This window comes from Acipenser ruthenus, chromosome 2, assembly GCF_902713425.1.
Source record: "Acipenser ruthenus chromosome 2, fAciRut3.2 maternal haplotype, whole genome shotgun sequence".
Classification (NCBI taxonomy): Eukaryota; Metazoa; Chordata; class Actinopteri; order Acipenseriformes; family Acipenseridae; genus Acipenser; species Acipenser ruthenus.
The window spans coordinates 38595895-38616653 of record NC_081190.1 but is presented as its reverse complement, the minus strand read 5'-3'; the positions used below and the strand labels follow the sequence as shown (position 1 = coordinate 38616653).

At 36.9% G+C, this 20759-nt stretch overlaps 1 protein-coding gene across 1 annotated transcript; it reads right to left on the bottom strand.

Moving 5' to 3' along the window:
• Positions 1 to 302: 302 nt before the first annotated feature.
• On the bottom strand, positions 303 to 18615 carry LOC117409637 (uncharacterized protein C5orf34 homolog). Its single transcript, XM_058995659.1, is given in 14 exon segments — positions 303 to 790; positions 1026 to 1066; positions 2076 to 2180; positions 2942 to 3069; positions 10300 to 10458; positions 12175 to 12244; positions 15198 to 15289; positions 15416 to 15536; positions 15783 to 15884; positions 16567 to 17144; positions 17404 to 17493; positions 17939 to 17951; positions 17953 to 18189; positions 18512 to 18615. Coding segments are annotated over 13 exon segments (1875 nt in total). The 5' UTR covers positions 18132 to 18189; positions 18512 to 18615; the 3' UTR covers positions 303 to 593.
• Positions 18616 to 20759: the final 2144 nt, after the last annotated feature.

Genomic DNA, 20759 nt, shown 5'->3' with positions numbered 1-20759 from the left:
GGATTTGAAACCACGACCCTCCAGTCAAGAGTCCAGAGCCCTAACCACTACTCCACACTGCTGCCCACATTTTCTTAACCGAAGTTAGTCATAATAGGAAAATGCTGTCTTTGGAAACATCCTGTACCTGAAGAATGCATTACAACCATCAACAAATGAAACCATTTAAGTCAATTTAAAGTACTGCCTGAAATAAGAATATCATCCTGTGTGACTCACACCTTTCGACTATATGTATATACCTGTGAGGTGCCTGGCTCCGGTTGGATTTATTCAAACACTAAATAAATGAATAAATAAAATGATTGAAATGGTACTTTTATTTTAAATAAGCAACACATATTAGTATCAGTTAACAATCAAGGTTTCCATCACTGATTATGCTCACCTTGATTAACAGCACCACAGCGTGCTATTTATCAGAATTAGTGAAGAAAAAAGACAGATACAGAATGACAAACACATACATCTGTTACAAGACATTTGTAAGTATATAGAATATTTTTAAAACATCAAAACAAATCGTATTCTTTTATAAAAAAAAAATAATATTAAATATATGCAAAACCACATTGGTCTTCTTTTTCTTCTTTTTACTGCCTCCTGGAAATCCTTGTTGACAACAGCAGCTCAATGTCTTGGATGGCTTTTGAAGTTCGTTCAAGTGCTTCTGCAATGTTCTTCTCTGGAGAATGTAAATCCTCTATGGAGTCAATGTTATCAGAATTACAACAGAATTGATGTTCCGCAACAGAAGTTGACTTTAAGATTCCACTATTTTCCAGCACATCTGGATTTTTGTTAAAGAAAACACAGGAACTGTTTTTGTGTAAAATCAATTATTTGCTGTCACCTACCTGAATATTATTACATTTGGAGAATGACAACTGCTGAAGACTCCATCAGCCCCAGTTACGACTGAGGCTGACAGAAACTCACTCTATCAGAGGAAGTTGCCTATTTTTCTTTCATCAGTTGTTAAAACAAATAGTGAAAGAAAATAAATAAATGAATAAAAAGGATACAGTTAAACCTTTTGATTTTCTGGAGTTCTGCTACAACAGACCTGTAAAAAGAAAGCAAATAGTAATCATTTCTAACATGTATTCATGTTAGAAACACAATCATTTTAAGACCTATAATTACGGCTTTATAATTTATTACTCGTCACACTTTTTTTTTTTTGTCGTAAACAACTAGTTTCCATCCAACTGTTTCATTCGTTGTTAATGGTTACTTAATTTATTTAAACAACTTTTAAAATGTACGGTTATCTTTAAATGGCTTATACTACTTGAAAGCCATTTCAGATGAGTTAAGAACAACTCCTTCCCCAGTATATAACCATTTTTAAAGTCACTATATAGTACAAGAACTACTCTAAAACTATTTATTAGCAGTAAAATAAAGTGTTAACATTTTTTCCTACGAGATAAAGGAAAAAAGAAACACACAACTCAGAAGAATAACTACCAGCCCCTGCATATCTTCTTTAAGCTTTTACAGTTTTTCAGCGGCAAGCAGTGCAAACCACAGCAAGTTTCAAATTAACATATCTCAAACTCTTTGAAGATCCTGGGATATCCTTACAAGTGATTAAACATGATTTTATATATTTTTCTGATTACCTCTTATAGTATTTTAATGAGCAGAGTAATTCAGAGTAAATGTGCCCCCATCTCAGGACTTTGACATTTTGATAACATTACTATTTAGACATTCTTTTTTTTGTTTATTTAGAGGGCTGGAGCCCTTCTAGCTTTACCCCATTAACCCTGTTTTCAATAGATTTTTAACATGTTGCATTTTCAAGTACATTATAATATCATTTTTATTTTATTTTATAACAGTTTGTTTAACCAAAAAAATAAAGCTTGTCACTTCAAAACAAAAATTATTCAATAAAGAAGTTAACCGCATTTATGTAGGTCAACCCCTTTTTGCCGTTACTGCTGCTGAAATTTTGCTGTTGGTTGTTTGCATTTATTTTATTAAGAGGGTGAAAGACTACTTTCCCGATTCCACAATTGAAAACAATTATATATATATATATATATATATATATTTCTTCTTACCAATCATCGCTAGGGTTGGCAGGTTGAAAATCTTTGCACAAATCACCACTCTTCTGTGGATTCTGGTTCAACCACTTACACCAGTTCACTGCTACATTGACATATCTAAAAAAAAAAAGTGTAGTGAGAGTACCAGATTTAAAATAGACATAATAAATTAAAATGCGTGAAATAATTAATAACATCCATGTCACCCCCCTGCTGGTAGTCACTATGATTCAGAAATGTTACATTTGGGGGCTCCCGAGTGGCGCATCCAGTAAAGGCGCTCCTCGCAGGATGTGCCCTATAGCCTGGAGATCGCTGGTTCGAATCCAGGCTATGTCACAGCTGACCGTGACCGAGAGTTCCTAGGGGGCGGCGCACAATTGGCTGAGCGCTGCCCGGGTAGGGAGGGCTTAGGTCGGCAGGGGAATCCACGGCTCACCGCGCATCAGCGACCCCTGTGGCCGATAGGGCGCCTGTGGCTCTGCAGCGGAGCCGCCAGATCTGTGTTGTCCTCCGGCACTATAGGTCTGGTAGCATTGCTGTGGATCTGCAGTGCGAAAAATGACGGCTTGGAAGGAGCACGTTTCGGAGGACGCGTGTTTCAGCCTCCGTTTCCTGAGTCGGCGGGGGGGTTGCGAGCGGTGAGCCGGGGATACAGATAATAATTGGGCATGCTAAATTGGGGTGAAAACCGGGGTAAAAATAATTGGCGACGACTAAATTTAAAAAAAAAACAAGAAAAAAAAAAACAGAAATGTTACATTTGGAGAAAATTAATATCTAGTCATTTTAAATGAAGTAAATTTACATTATGGTACTTCTCCAACAAACAAAAACTGGCAATCAAAGTACTGTAATCCTACTAAGAAATAGTTTACCTTTCATACAGTCCAGGAGATTGAAGCCGTACCAGCTGGCACTGTCCATCTGGCAGCATCAACTTGCACCACTCTAATGTTGCAGCCTCCTCATCCCCAGGGGAAAACTGGATTTCTGCTTTCTGATGCTGGGATATAGATAAGTTTAATTGAAGATTCATTATTTCAAATGTTGGCTACATGAGAAAAACAAAAGTTACAATTGTGTTAACTAAAAACGTATATCTTAAACATTGTGCAGTTGGTGTTGACTCCACCGCTTGGTGATAATACATTTTTCATTTTTTTTATTCTGTTTTACTCATCTCTTCATTCTTTTCTATGCTCTTCTCTCTTCTACAATTTAAACCTGTGCAGGCTAACATTGCACAAACAACTTATTTCAATACGAACCGATTTAAGCCAGGGCCTTCCCATAATCAAACTCCTTCCAGTGAGTTCCCTCAACTCTTATAGAGAGGAATAGGCTGTCACTTGCCATTCTATTCCTGAGGGCTGTCTTCAACGCATTTTGAGCCCTGAATCCCCTCTCCAACAAGACTTGGAGACACACATATATTTCCAAATTACATTATAAACCCCATTGTAAAAATTAAGTACAATAAATAAAAACAAAGATATTAAGTTAAAAAATTGTTTATCATTTTATATGCTCCAAAAGGATAATTATATATATATATATATATATATATATATATATATATATATATATATATATATATATATATATAGCAATCTGTGTTGTTAATGTCAAGTAACTTTATTAGAAAAATAATTAGCGTTAGCTAAAATAAATAAATAAAATGCTAGTACATATAGAACATATCAAAGTAAACATGAAGTTTGAAAAATGCCATTCAAGAACAGCATTTTGTTCCAAGACAGATTCGTTTTGACACCCGACCGTGATTTTTTCTGTTCTTTTTTTTTTTTTTAAATATAAAAACAAACTTGTCAAAACATGTTGTCGTCCTCATCAAAAGTTGTTTTTCTGCAACCATTCGTGTTGAAAATGGAGCTTGCATTAATCCCAGTATAAGCCATTTTACTGCTTATTGGAAGTGCGAGTGCATCTGGGATGTCTTAAATAGCAGCGCTCCTGTGTCATAAACCGGCTGCATTCTGATAAATGGAGCTCGCTAATCTAAAAATAGGTATATTTTTAATTCAGTGAGGGGGCATCATTGTGCCGTATGTAAGTGGAAGTTCATTCCAAGTTTGCAGAATGAGCTTATCTTCGCACTCCAATTTTTTCAAATCAGTACATTTATGCAGTTTTGCTTGTTCTGTGCGTTGCTAGCAAGGCTTTCCAGATTTGAATTTAGAGTGCGAAACTTTTCAATCCAAATGTCTGACACCTTGAAGTCGGCAACTTCCAGCTCCAAATCTTCGATTGAAATGCTCGGAATCACCGTCAAATCCAGTGCTTCCACATAAGTTTCATGGGGACAAATCGTAAACTTGGACGAAATGCTCTGTCTGCGAAAGTCCACAAAACGAGGCTTGAACAACATTTAAAGATCAGATGTAAACGCCACATGCTGCTGCAGATCTAGATGATTGTTGCTAGGATCCGCTACCATGCATGAATCTTGAAGTGAGTCAGTCTGCCAGTCTCGATGTCTCTGATGAACAGATTCAATCTGGATTCAAATGCAAAAACTGCCTGCAGTGAAAGGTTTACCTTTGCGAACGATCTCTAAAGAGCCCGCTAAACATGCTGAATTTAAACTTCCACCTTTATTCGACTATGCCAGTAGTTTATTTTGCCCCGCTTTCAATTTTTTTTTGCAGCTCGCAGGCCTTTTTCTGCGCCTCCCCTTCTGGGTATTTTGCTGCATATTTTGTCATGAGATGTCATTGTAAATCAGATTTTTTGTTGAAGCCAGTTATTCACTGCATATAAGTAAACATTTGCCTGGTTAGTACTATTTTCTTAGGAATAATATATATATATATATATATATATATATATATTTTTTTTTTACCATTTTTTAAATGAAACTAAAGAACTCTACACTACACTTTGAAACTGAAAAAGTAAAAACTCAGTAAAAGCGGGGTTTTAGATTGTGATGTGTGCATATTGCTTATTGATAGATCTCTCGACCAATCAAAACACGATGAATCAGACTCCAGGAACACAAGCACCAATAAGAGCAGCGGGTAGGAGGACGTAAAAATAAATACATAAAATGAGATATCACGTCCTGAGTTGGTCAGATGTGCGATGACGCTAATAGCACGTTTAATTAAAAAAAAAAAAAATACATTGTGTGTGTATTTGTGAATGACTATGAGCAGTGGCTCCCAACCTTCTCTGCCACGGCACACACCTTTAATTCTTTTTTGAGGCACACCACCATATTGTTAACTCGGTTTAAGCGGTTTGCCACCCTTGCCGTTCCTCTAACATCATTAATTTTATCGTACTTGGATACTATCTCCGTCGACGTACCTTACATTAGCCAAGAGCTGAGCATGGCCACTGATATCTGTCGATTCATCAACCTGCAATGCAAATTTTCCGCTTGATTTTAATTTCTTGGAGCACCATTAATATCACCTGATGTTATCAATGCTTAAACTTACCGTGCAGGCTTTTATTAAGGTGAACCATCTCCTGAATTAATTACGGGATTAATTTTGTTGCTAACTGGGAGATGGTTCACCTTAATAAAAGCCTGCAGCTCTCGGCACTCATGGTGGGTGTTGTAGGAGCGAAGAGAGCGAGTGCGGAGCGGAGCGATCGTGTGAAAACGAAACTAAATTAAATTATAACATACAGGAACAGTGACAGCGACTGCCCAGCCTGACCTGTATGGTTTATTTATTATTTATTGTTGATTTTGTGTTCGATTTGTTTTTGTTTACTCTTTTATTTTGCTCTGTGAGCGCCAGTGTTTTTGTTTAAATATTTTATTTATTTTTGCTACCTTTAAATAAAACGGCGAACCCACCTTTTTGTTTTAAACTGCAGTGTTTGTAGTTCCTGCTTCTGCCGTGACGTCACCACCCAGCCACCCTGTCACAGTGTTGTTTTAACTTACTTGGCACCATGGCATTGTTTGAGAGTTTCTCCACGCACATGAGACATTGGGGAAGAGGGCAAGATGGTTCCCATGTAAATGAAAATCCATATATTGCAGATAGCTCTCACAGTAGGGTTGCCAACTTTCAATATTTTGAAAACCGGACATCACTACACACCCCACTGTACAAATTCCCTTAAAACAGGATGTCCGGTCAAAAAATTGGACAGTTGGCAACCCTATCTCACAGAAGTGTCGGTTCACCAGTTTCACTTTCTTAGTTTCTTAGTTTCAGCTTCAGAGCCAAAATCTCTATCTATATTTGTCAATTTTTTGGTCATAAATTCAAAATTCACCACTGTAACTTTCTAAGATTTGAAAAACACACTGACCACCATGTGACTCCCATAACAGCAAGTTCACATGAGCGTAGCATAATGTTGCATCGCATATCCACCCAGAGAGCAACAGTACAGAATGACATCCGATTCCAACAAAACACATGGGAAGTTTTTTTTTTTTCTCATATGTAGTTTTTCAAATAATTCTGTGGCACACCTGCTCATGCCTGACGGCACACTGGTTGGGAAACACTGACTTAGAGACTCAAGAGCCATATTTGGTTACTTGAAGGCCAGGTATGGCCGAGCCCGGAGTTAGAAGCTCAGAATGGGAGTTTTTTTTTTTTTTTTAGGGGTGCACCGATAAGATTTTCTTGGCCGATACCGATAATAATAGACAGTTCAGGTAAACTTCTAGAACAAGATATAGCCTATATTTAAACTGTTTTATAATTATAAATGTTAAACAATTAACAGATATAGTTTACTTGTTGCACTTACTTCAGAAAATGAATACAAAGAATAACGTAGTATTATATTGTGCTTGTCAACAATTTATACATTTGTTTTACAACAGACACAAAAAAATAATACTTTGCATTTGTACTAGTAAAAACACTTCTGTAGAAAAAATATATAATGTTACATTTTTTATAGCCACTTGCTGTCAAACATTGTGCATTACAACTTCTACTGTGCTGTAGAAAAATAAAAAAAATAAACGAGCACACGCAATGTCAACTACAACAACGTTTGTTAAATTCGTATTTTAAGCATACACTGCTTAAAAATGCAGTCTTGGTTTTAAAAAGGTGCTTTTCAGCGAAACTATTTATGTTCAAGGAGGAGGAGTCAGACCTGAGGTGATGCCAAGCTGCCAAAGAGAAAGACGGAGCAGAGACATCGCAGAGGCAGTTTTGTAACTAACCACGCATCGATGCTGCATTTGAACAATAATTTGCCTGGTTAATACTATTTTCTTACGAATAATAAATACCCCTATATTTATTACAGTTTTGTCAGCCTGAAACCAACTACAAAACATTACTTAGGGTGAATGCTAGCCTGGTAACTGTATAGACAACATGTACTCTAAACTAATAATAACAATAACAATAACAATAATAATAACAATAATAATAATAATAATAATAATAATAATAACAACTTAAACTATCAATGTTATTTAGGATTGGACCTATTTTTTTTTTTTTTTTTTTTTTTTTGAGCATCAGAATAATATTCTACTCGCAGTTCATTGTTGGATTTAATGTAGCATCAAGTCTATTCTGCACACAACTCGCTATTCCATTGTTGTCTTCAGATATTTAAAAACAAATCCAAACACCACTTTTTTTAGACTTATTTACTGCAGGATGATCGCATGTTACACAGCACTGGGAAAATTAGTATCTCAGTGTTCTTGTGTCATTAGTAATTGCGTCTGACCAAACATTAAATTCTGTACTGGAAGAAATTCAAGCATGAATATCTGTGTACATTATCGGCTAAAATAACAACTGCTGATAGCCGACCCAGAGCAGCCCTTTACAAAAAAAAAAAAACAACATCTCAGCCAAACAAAAACAGCTTAAGAAAGGTGGTAAAGGCAACCAGGTTTAAGGAACATGGACTATATAAAATAATAATATGGGTCAGAAAATATTACCACACAAATATGTCTTGTTGGTTTTGAGAAGCTAAAAATAAGCTATATTTTGACTATTTGTTTATATGCAATGTTTTGGTTCTTAACGCCCTTATAACTGTCTTGCAAACCATGAGTACTGAACACTGATCAAAGCGCATGTTGTTGAATGCACTTAAAAGCAGTGGTGTGTGGAATAGCAATAGAAATAATGACATAATGGACTATAATCCCTGGGACACACAGTGATAAAAAACACTTGTTTGAGTTAGAATTTACCCAGAAAACATTGATTTTGTTGAGTTGTTGAGTTTATATTTGCAGCTGATAAAATTCATTTCTAAACTGGTTTTGAGGTCATGAAAGCACTGGTCGCACATGTGCGCCTAAAATAAAATTGATGGTCGCAAAAACAACTTTCATGGTCGCATATGCAACCAAATTGTGCACACCGTAGAGCCCTATATATATATATATATATACACACACACTACCGGTCAAAAGTTTTAGAACACCTCCATTTTTCCAGTTTTTATTGAAATTTACGCAGTTTAATGTCTCAATGTACTCTGAAATTAAAGCATAGAACAAATAAACAATTGGAGATAAAAAAAAGAAATCATGGAATCGTTTTGTTTAACAAAATTTAATCTAAATTTTTGACTCATCAAAGTAGCCACCTTTTGCAGATATAACAGCCGAACACACTCGTGGCATTCTTTCTACAATGGAAATCAAATATTGGTCGGAAAGTTCTTCCCAACACTGTTGCAGAAGTTCCCACAAATGTGTTGCACTTGTAGGTTGCTTTGCTTTCACCCTTCTGTCCAGTTCATCCCAAACCAGCTCGATGGGGTTTAGGTCTGGAGACTGTGCTGGCCATTCCATGATTTGAAGCCTACCGTCTTGTTCTTTTCTTCGAAGGTAGTTCTGACATAGCCTGGAGGTATGTTTTGGGTCATTATCTTGCTGTAGGATGAACCCCTGACCAACTAGGCGTATACCAGAGGGTATTGCATGGCACTGCAAAATGCTGTGGTAGCAGTTTTGGTTCAGGGTGCCACTCACTCTGTGCAAGTCGCCGACTCTGGATCCAGCAAAAGAGCCCCAGACCATCACGCTTCCTCCTCCATGTTTGACAGTTAGTGTCACACAGCGAGGAACCATCCTTTCGCCTACTCGACGGCGTACAAAAACCCTGCGTGATGAACCGAAGATTTCAAATTTTGATTCATCGGTCCAGAAGACCTTCTTCCAGTCTTCAGTAGTCCACTGGCGGTGCTTCATGGCCCAGGCAAGCCTCTTTTTCTTATTTTGCCATCTTAGCAATGGCTTTCTTACTGCCACTCGACCTGTCAAACCTGCAGCTCGAAGTCTTCTCTTCACAGTTGAAACTGAGACTTGCTTACTTCGACCAGTGTTAAGCTGTGCTTGAAGCTGTTGTCCTGTGAGCCACCTATCACGCAAGCTGTTGACGCTCAGAAACTTGTCTTCTGATTCTGTTGTGGCTTTGGGTCTGCCAGACCTCTTCCTGTCAGAGTTTCCTCCAGTTTCCAAGTGCCTTTTGGTGGTGTAGGAAACTGTACTCACTGACACCTTGGCTTTCTTTGCAATTTCTCTAAAGGAAAGACCTACACTTTTAAGGGTTATAATGGTCTGTCTGTCTTCCTTTGTTAATTGCCTTTTTCTCGCCATTATGAGAGCAATATACTACTTCCTGCAGTACAATACTGTCCAAATAATGCTTAAGAGGGTGTAGTCACACAGTCTGTTCCAACACTGCTTTTATACAGACAGAGGGTTTGTAAGTAATCAACAAAAGTTGGGACACCTGTAGGAATTGTTAGCATCAACTTTCAAGGCTTAATTTACTTCCACTGCTGCAGAACAGCTGTAAGTTGTTAACCCATTACTTGTTCCCTGAAAAAGGCCTTTTTGTATAACTCTGAAATGTACATTATTTTTCAGTTTTTAGTAACCTAAACTTTTTTTTTTTAACCTCTGGCAGTTTACCACTTACCTTTGTACCATTTCAGGTTATTCACTGGACTTGAACTGCTTAAATTTCAATAAAAACTGGAAAAATGGGGGTGTTCTAAAACTTTTGACCGGTAGTGTATATATATATATGAAAAATGATATCCCCAACCCACAACATTTCAAACAAAGATACTGATGAGGTCACCAAGTGAAAATACTTAGTTGTCTACTTAATCTCTTGATAGTTTTACCAATGGAGTGTAAGATTCAGGATGGGTTTTTTAGTACCAACATTTAGATAATTGAGAAAGCAAACAAGTTTGCAAAAATAGTTAGCTTAGCATTGACATACTGTACCTGTGTTTTGAAATTCCACATCATATGCAGTGTCACACCGTCACAGTAGATAACATGAACTTTTCCATCTGAAAAGGCAGTGAAATGCCCTATGTTGGGAATGCTAGCTTCCTTTAACAGAACTGGGGGACTGTTATTTTGCACTGAACTGATGCTGTCCTGAAACAAAACAAAAAAAGAAAGCAAGTGCAATAGTTTGTACTACTTGGAAAAAACCCTGGGACTATCCCAAACTTTAAATACACATTTAAATTAACTTAAAGCATAGCCAGACCCCATAATATAATGGAAATGAGACTCGGGTCATTCCAAACCAACTCAACCAGAGCCATTGCCCAACCGTCTCAGATTGTGCTAAAAAATTCACCTGGGAGTTTTCAGGGCCTGCTGAGTTTAGAAATGCAAAATATACACACACACACATTTTTGTTTTTTGTAATTTCCCCTTTGAGCTGTGACCTGGCAAAGGTCAACCTAAAAAGTAAAAAAAAGTGACCCTGACCAGAAAAATCAACCTGGGCTCATCATGTGTAGCACCTCGTTCGACTCTTAATGAATAGGGCTTTTGAGAAAAAAAATACCAGGAGCACATAAACTTGGTAGAAACACCAATTAATGACCAGTGTGAGGGACTTGAAACCAAAAGTGTTTCACAAAATTTGAAGAGTGGTCCCTAAGATTCTTACAGCAATACTAACATTTTAGGACCCGCATCCCCTACAGGGTAAACGGTTGGGCTGAAGTTCAAATAAAACTCATCACTTACCCCTCGTCTGGCAACTTTCCAGAAGTGAGTTAGGTGCTCCTGGTATTTTTTTCTTGACAGCCCTATTCATTAAGAGTCGAACGAGGTGCTACACGATGGTAGCGTCTAAGTTGAGCCCAGGCTGATTTTTCTGGTCAGGGTCACTTTTATCACTTTTTAGGTTGACCTTAATTTTTTCTAACAAAATCTGAGACAGTCGGGCAACAAAATGCCCCTTTCCTGGCTGAGTTGGCGTGGAATGACCCACTCCTGATATATAGCAGATCGATCTATTCCAGGTATAGCCTTGAGCTTAATTAGACCTAATACTTTTTGAATCACTATTTCAATACAGAAGTTGGGGAAATTCATTCCAATAGCATTTCAGATGTTAAAATGTATAAATGATTTTAGATTGAAGTGAATCAATCCTATGATAAAGTGGACGTCCCACAGAAATGACATACTGTATTTAATACATATCTTTGTACTCCTGTTAAAATATCTCAGAATATGTGTCAAATGTGTACCTTTTCAATGCTCTTTAATAATTCCTATACTATGAATAAAGATTGTTTTGGTGGCTCTACCAGGAAAAAAAAAATACATGTCCCTGATGCAGAGAAGTAGGGAATGAGATTTTAATAGAACGTATAGAAATACAGTAGTGAAAAGAAAGTCATTTATAAGAGAGTGATGAGACAACTGCATATTTTACCAAAATAACTAGACCAACTATTGTATTTATAAAAATCCAGTTGAAATGTGAATACGTGGCACATCCGAGTTGATCTACCACAGATGGAATAAATAGGCATACTAACTAAAAACACATGGTCACCCTTCTCCAGCTAAAACTTCACCATTTTAACTGGCAATTGTAAATTGAGTATTAGTATCTGTTTTATTTTTAAAACAATAAAAACTGCTGTTCTAACAGTGGTGGTGGAAAGAAAATGGAAATAGTAATTCTCTTGAATTACATAATTTAACTTGAAAGTGATTTTAAATTGTGATACTAGTTTAATTAATCATTTAATATCAAGTTGATATAGGTTTTTTTCTCAACATTTATAGCAATTAAAACATTCCCTCCTAAACTCTCGATCCAACAACATAAAAAACATTACTGTTTTCCAGCAGCAGATATTGTTGGACATGTTCAACGAAAGCCTGGCTTGATGACAGCATTGAAGGATTCTGTTAATATATAAAAAAAACAAAACAAACAAACAAAAAAAACATAAAACATTAACTTAAAAAGAAATGTAGGTGACAATCTAGTTCAGTACATATTGGGAAACTAACATCTTAGAATTAATCCAGAAGGTTCATTATTTGACAAACCACACTGGGAAACATGAAAACATATTGTATTAAAAAAGAATCAATCTTTTGCTTACTTTGAATGAATGCATTTGTAGAAAAGGGTTATTTTAATTTATGTGCATGCATACCTGGTCAGCCCAAGTGCTGACAGTGACTTGGATCTGAAGTGGAACGCTTATGTTAAACAAGGTGTCAAGCTTGTAAATAGACCAACATCTGCCATCTAATATTTCTTGACAAAACTAAACCCCATCCAGGAGGATGCATTACTTTTTTAAGAAACAGAGAAGTTTAAGCTTTATATTTAGATAGTATTTGATCAAATAACCTAAGCTTTATATTGATCCATCCTTTTGAATACTAAAACAGAAAAATACTGTGTTTAACCAATACAGTAGGTGTGTGCCAACACAAAAATGTACAGTATAATTACATTTAGAGTTGGTTATGTCTTTTAGTTTAAAAAATAAATAAATAAAAAGAGTCCTTTATTTTAGGGGTAATCATATAAAACAAGTTAACCAAAAAAATTTGACGGCTAGAAAATATAAGTGTATATACAGCTCTGGAAAAAATTAAGAGGCCACTGCAAAATTATCAGTTTCTCTGGTTTTACTATTTATAGGTATGTGTTTGGGTAAAATGAACATTTTTGTTTTATTCTATAAACTACTGACAACATTTCTCCCAAATTCCAAATAAAAATATTGTCATTTAGAGCATTTATTTGCAGAAAATGACAACTGGTCAAAATAACTAAAAAGATGCAGTGTTGCCAGACCTCGAATAATGCAAAGAAAATAAGTTCATATTCATTTTTAAACAACACAATACTAATGTTCTAACTTAGGAAGAGTTCAGAAATCAATATTTGGTGGAATAACCCTGATTTTCAAGCACAGCTTTCATGCGTCTTGGCATGCTCTCCACCAGCCTTGCTGAAGCACCCCCAGATGAGTCCAATTTTCAGCTTTGCCCAACACCTGGTCGTCTAATGGTTAGACGGAGACCTGGAGAGGCCTACAAGCCACAGTGTCTCGCACCCACTGTGAAATGTGGTGGAGGATCGGTGATGATCTGGGGGTGCTTCAGCAAGGCTGGAATCGGGCAGCTTTGGCATGAATCAAGCCAAGTACAAGGTTGTCCTGGAAGAAAACTTGCTTCCTTCTGCTCTGACAATGTTCCCCAACTCTGAGGATTGGTTTTTCCAGCAGGACAATGCCCCATGCCACACAGCCAGGTCAATCAAGGTGTGGATGGAGGATCACCAGATCAAGACCCTGTCATGGCCAGCCCAATCTCCAGACCTGAACCCCATTGAAAACCTCTGGAATGTGATCAAGAGGAAGATGGATGGTCACAAGCCATCAAACAAAGCCGAGCTGCTTGAATTTTTGCGCCAGGAGTGGCATAAAGTCACCCAACATCAATGTGAAAGACTGGTGGAGAGCATGCCAAGACGCATGAAAGCTGTGCTTGAAAATCAGGGTTATTCCACCAAATATTGATTTCTGAACTCTTCCTAAGTTAAAACATTAGTATTGTGTTGTTTAAAAATGAATATGAACTTATTTTCTTTGCATTATTCGAGGTCTGACAACACTGCATCTTTTTAGTTATTTTGACCAGTTGTCATTTTCTGCAAATAAATGCTCTAAATGACAATATTTTTATTTGGAATTTGGGAGAAATGTTGTCAGTAGTTTATAGAATAAAACAAAAATGTTCATTTTACCCAAACACATACCTATAAATAGTAAAACCAGAGAAACTGATAATTTTGCAGTGGTCTCTTAATTTTTTCCAGAGCTGTATATATATATATATATATATATATATATATATATTTAAATAAATAAATGTGCGTTACACTCAATCTGCGATTTCTGACATTAAACGGAAAAAAAAAAAACATTTCGCGATTTAAACCAATTGCGAATTGGAAAATGACAAACAATCAAGAGCGAATTGGAGAAAAATAAAAAGCAGCATGGTTCTTTGTGTAAAACTGATTTAAAAAAAAATTGCGAAGTGGAAAATGACACACCAACAAAGAGAGAATCGGGGGGGGGGGGGGGGGGGGGGGGAATAGAAAGCTGCGTCGGTCTCTGTGTGAAGTGATTTAAACAAACTGCGAAATGGAAAATGTCAAACTACCAAAGAGCGAATCGGAGAAAACAGAAAGCTGCATCGGTCTTTGTGCAAAGCTATTTACACATTGCGAAATGAACAGGAAAACAACAAAACATAAAAGCAAAGACTTTGTGTAGTATTGTTATTATTTGTTTATTAGGAGACGCCTTACCTTTGTTAATGCGTTGACAGTTCCTGTGGACATTTTGAAAATGCTGCTGCCTCGATGCCCAGGATCCTAGTGTACCACCAGAAACTTACATTGAATACGATTGTATTCTATAGGTGAAATCACATTCATGGCCTGGATGTGCCACCACAAGTTGGGCATAATTTAAAATGTTGTGCATTTCTCTTCAAAATAAAATAGATCAGCACAAACAGGGATTCGCACGGTATGCCAGGAAATAGCCTCCCCCCCCCCCCACGCGTGCACGAATGCCCGTTTGTGCCCACTCTGCAATATATTTTATTTTGAAGAGAAATGCAAAACATTTTAAATTATGCCCAACTTGTGGTGGCACATCCAGTCCATGAATGTGATTTTCACCTGGTGGTACACTAGGACCCTGGGGATCGAGGCAGCAGCATTTTCAAAATGTCCAGAGGAACTGTCAACGCATTAACTTTGTGGTCTCAGGCGCGTCTCAGGCGCATATCAACACGACACTCAGTACTGCATCTCTTTTACCTGCTAGCTGTAGTGACAACAGATCGAACCGAGTAGCTCTGTCCAGGTACATCAGGAGGGAGGCTGCTCATTACATACATCTTCTCTTCACTCTGGGTTGGGAATAAAAGAATTGCTTTAAATATAATGTGTGTGTATTATCAGCAGACACTAATAGGGTTTAAATATAGAAAATATCAAATTCCTATACATGCATCTGAGTTTTACACATATTGTACCTGTTCTGCAGGGCCCTTTGTCAGATAATGTTTGAAGTAGTTTGCGACAGGTCCTTCTGATCTGATGACTGTTCCATCTCCAGGGTATATTTCTACACCACTGATAGCACCATGGATTAACCTGATGTGAAATCAAACTAGATTGTCTTACTTCAATTTAGAAGGAAGAAAATAAAAGGTTATTTATCACAGCAATACACCAAAACCTGTAACAACATTTACCTAAACTAATTAAGTGAAAAGCAAGGCACCTTTAATACACAGCCACAAATGGGCAGATCATTTAGTGACTGGTTAATTCAAATTTCAATGACTGTCATACATAAACCTACAAAATACAGAAAAAGAAACCACATAAACTGCTTACCGATAAACTATACCTTGACACCAAACTATTTTCACAAGCTCTGTACGAAGAAATTGTTCAATCTCTTGATCATCTTGTGAAACCGAGTCTTTGAAAGTCCATCTGTGGAAAATAAATATATAAATATGAATTAGTTAATTAGCAGCACTGTATATACTGTTTGTAGAAAATGGGTCAGCAGCCAGTTTGTACTTCAAAGTGATTTACAGGCGTTAATACAATAGCATCATCTGATACTTTATTTGTAGATTGTCCTACAGTTTAATTTTTAAATCTGCACTTGTGTAGCCATACTGCTTCTGCAGTGACTTTATGCAAGGATAAAGGTAGCGAGATCAGTTTATCCAATAGCTGCTTTCAGCACAATACTTAGCTGGTAATTGCTATTTTATAATCATACACTAGGAGCAATTGTACACAATAAAAACTATTTAAAAAAATCTAAAGCTTAACACACATTTCCCCTAGTGTTAAATGGTTAATGTGGCTATAAATTTCAGCAGTTCCCTTATAAAAGTTTACCACTGTATTTTTGCATGGTATTTCTGCAGATTTAACATGCTTTATAATGGTTATACTTGATTTTACCATAGTCTATGAATATGCTTTACCATACCTCTCTGCTTTACAATGCGTAACTATGCTTTGCTATTATTTAACTATGAGAAACTTTTATTTGGGTAAAAACTGCAAAATCACCACAAAAATATACTGTGGTGAACTTTTATAAGTGTACATACTGTATACTATCAACAACAGATTATATAAACCATTCTGTTCTAACCTGTGCGAGTGTGGTGCGGGACAGCTCAGTGGAAGAGCTTTGGGCAGGATGCTTACTTCATTCTGCAGCGTATCTTCTCCTGGAGGTGGAACCCTTACATTCTTTGTTTTTAAAGGTTCATCAGACGCTTGTTTTGCTGATTCTTTGTTTTTACTACATTTTAATGCCAATGACAGTGGATAGTTCCAGCAAGCCAGGCAGGATGACACGGACTGGTGTTGAACCACCCAGGTGTACACATATTCATGCTTGGTACAAGGCTCATATATTTCCTTATTCCCATTATGTGGATTACTGTGAGGATGTGTGTCCTTGCTGGATGCACAATAATCTGGACCATCATTGTGTATATTCTCTTGGTTTTCTTTGATAAGTGTGCCTGATGGTTTTGTTTTATTGGCAGGAGTTTGACTAGCCTTGCAGAGAAACTCCACTGAAAACTCCTGGTGCGATGGGGCCAGATAGAGAAAAGCATTTCCATCACAAGACGTCACCTTTACTCCATCGTTATCAGTGAACGTTACACCGTTAGCATCAGATTTGGGCCATTTAACCTCTGAGATGTCAATAAAAAGATGCTGTAAAACACAAAATACAGGTAAGGTTTATGATTAAAAGGTTTTACATTTAGCCAGATATAAATTGAATCATCTTACAGAGCAAAATACATGCTATTAGACATCATGGTTATTTAATAAAATGTTATACAATTGCCTTTGGTAAAATGCTATATGTTGAGAACGAATGCTCTCTAATGCAAGTTTAGCAAACTACTTCTGGTCATTTTGCTGGCCTTGGACTGGTATACTGCTGTTAATTGCGACCAGTTTTACTTACTGTTTTACTGTTTGTAGGTATAAGAGCAGTTGGAAGGTATGGCACAGTAGCAAATCTGTTTCTGAACTCCAATGCCTGGACCAACTGTTCCTGTTAGTGAACAAAATATAAATAAATAAATAAATAAATAAATAAATAAATAAAGGATTTAAGATTCACCAAAATAACCTTTACTGTTGATCCCTTAGCTACTAACTAACTAACTAAAAATAGCACAAATGTACTGCACACAATTCAGGTATTCTTGTGGGCGGGCAGTGGAGGGTAGGGTAGTATATTTTCAGGTATAACCCTGTTCATGTTCTGTAAAAGTACTATTAAATTATTTCTCTACACAGGAAATAAACACGAGCCTTTCTCAAGTAAACGTACCAGTAGAAATATATATATGGATGAAAAACCAGTTAAAATAAGTTTGACGTAATAATCTCGTTTGAGTAATGCGAGACAGAATTCATATACTGTTCCCTCGATGCCTATAAGTTTTTGTTTTTTTAGGAAATTTAAAATGACAGGCAAAAAATTTAACACGTACTTTATAGCTACTGAACAAACTGAGTCCTCTGCCGGATCCTCTCGAACTGCTGTAAAGGATGTGCTGATGGATGTGGCGTCTTCTCTAAAAGAAACTCACAACCACAAGGCGAGAGCTGCAGACAGGATCCATCGCAATACCGAACCTCCACAGACTCGTCCTCATAGAGCACCATTAAACTGACCGCTGCCATTGCATTATATTAATGTCAAATTCGGCAACTTCAGCAAAGACCACTGTAAAGATCAGTTCTGCAGGTAAAAAAACAAACAAAAAAAGTATATATTTCTGTTTGCACCAGACAGTTTTGTACCATGAAAAAAAAATACATACAGCCATTTCAGTTTACTTATAAGAAGAAAACTGTAACTACGACTGCCTAAAACTACTTAAGCTAAATAAGTAGACACCAACATTTCTAACAGTATCTGTATAAAAATGTAATTAATACAAACATAGCAAAGTATTCTATTCACTTCCTATATACCGTACTAAGATATCACAATTACAGTTAGTTCACAAATAACATTTCGACCAAAGCTCTGATTAGATGAACTTAAACAGAAATAATACCTGTATTGTCCTGTTCTGACTCATTGTACAAAAAAAGGTTCCTGCTTTCTAAAACTACCCGCTGCAGGTTACGTCAAAACAAACTGATCATTGATTGGACAGCCAGGTTCTCGTAGCTAACAAACTCCCATACCATTTGCAGTTTTATGTATGCTCGTAACTACGGTTACCGAAACGCTTAGGATTAAGTTATTACTGTATTTAATTATTTCAGGGCGTTTTGCGTGTGCTGTTGTTGTCAACAAAGTTTTCTTGATGTTTCAATTACAAACCATTTAGGAAAATATAAATTAGTGAAAAGACAGGACACGTGGATCAATTTTTATTAATCGTCCATATATTTAGAACATAAGAAAGTTTACATACGAGAGGAGGCCATTCAGCCAATCTTGCTCGTTTGGTTGTTAGTAGCTTATTGACCCCAGAATCAAGCAGCTTCTTGAAGGATCCCAGGGTGTCACAATTATTCTATTTTCTTAAAAAAAGTATTCATAAAATTGTCTTGTACCAATGACATGCAAGACGGAACAGTTTCAGGATTACATATATATATATATATATATATATATATATATATATATATATATATATATATATATATATATATATATATACACTACCGGTCAAAAGTTTTAGAACACCTCAATTTTTCCAGTTTTTATTGAAATTTACGCAGTTTAATGTCTCAATGTACTCTGAAATTAAAGCATAGAACAAATAAACAATTGGAGATAAAAAAAGAAATCATGGAATCGTTTTGTTTAACAAAATTTAATCTAAATTTTTGACTCATCAAAGTAGCCACCTTTTGCAGATATAACAGCCGAACACACTCGTGGCATTCTTTCTACAATGGAAATCAAATATTGGTCGGAAAGTTCTTCCCAACACTGTTGCAGAAGTTCCCACAAATGTGTTGCACTTGTAGGTTGCTTTGCTTTCACCCTTCTGTCCAGTTCATCCCAAACCAGCTCGATGGGGTTTAAGTCTGGAGACTGTGCTGGCCATTCCATGATTTGAAGCCTACCGTCTTGTTCTTTTCTTCTAAGGTAGTTCTGACATAGCCTGGAGGTATGTTTTGGTTCATTATCTTGCTGTAGGATGAACCCCTGACCAACTAGGCGCATACCAGAGGGTATTGCATGGCGCTGCAAAATGCTGTGGTAGCAGTTTTGGTTCAGGGTGCCAGTCACTCTGTGCATGCCGCCGACTCTGGATCCAGTAAAAGAGCCCCAGACCATCACGTTTCCTCCTCCATGTTTGACAGTTGGTGTCACACACCGAGGAACCATCCTTTCGCCTACTCGACGGCGTACAAAAACCCTGCGTGATGAACCGAAGATTTCAAATTTTGATTCATCGGTCCATAAGACCTTCTTCCAGTCTTCAGTAGTCCACTGGCGCTGCTTCATGGCCCAGGCAAGCCTCTTTTACTTATTTTGCCATCTTAGCAATGGCTTTCTTACTGCCACTCGACCTGTCAAACCTGCAGCTCGAAGTCTTCTCTTCACAGTTGAAACTGAGACTTGCTTACTTCGACCAGTGTTAAGCTGTGCTTGAAGCTGTTGTCCTGTGAGCCACCTATCACGCAAGCTGTTGACGCTCAGAAACTTGTCTTCTGATTCTGTTGTGGCTTTGGGTCTGCCAGACCTCTTCCTGTCAGAGTTTCCTCCAGTTTCCAAGTGCCTTTTGATGGTGTAGGAAACTGTACTCACTGACACCTTGGCTTTCTTTGCAATTTCTCTAAAGGAAAGACCTACACTTTTAAGGGTTATAATGGTCTGTCTGTCTTCCTTTGTTAATTGCCTTTTTCTCGCCATTATGAGAGCAATATACTTTCCTGCAGTACAATACTGTCCAAATAATGCTTAAGAGGGTGTAGTAACACAGTCTGTTCCAACACTGCTTTTATACAGAGGGTTTGTAAGTAATCAACAAAAGTTGGGACACCTGTAGGAATTGTTAGTATCAACTTTCAAGGCTTAATTTACTTCCACTGCTGCAGAACAGCTGTAAGTTGTTAACCCATTACTTGTTCCCTGAAAAAGGCCTTTTTGTAGAACTCTGAAATGTACATTATTTTTCAGTTTTTGGTAACCTAAACTTTTTTTTTTTAACCTCTGGCAGTTTAACGCTTACCTTTGTACCATTTCAGGTTATTCACTGGACTTGAACTGCTTAAATTTCAATAAAAACTGGAAAAATGGGGGTGTTCTAAAACTTTTGACCGGTAGTGTGTGTATATATA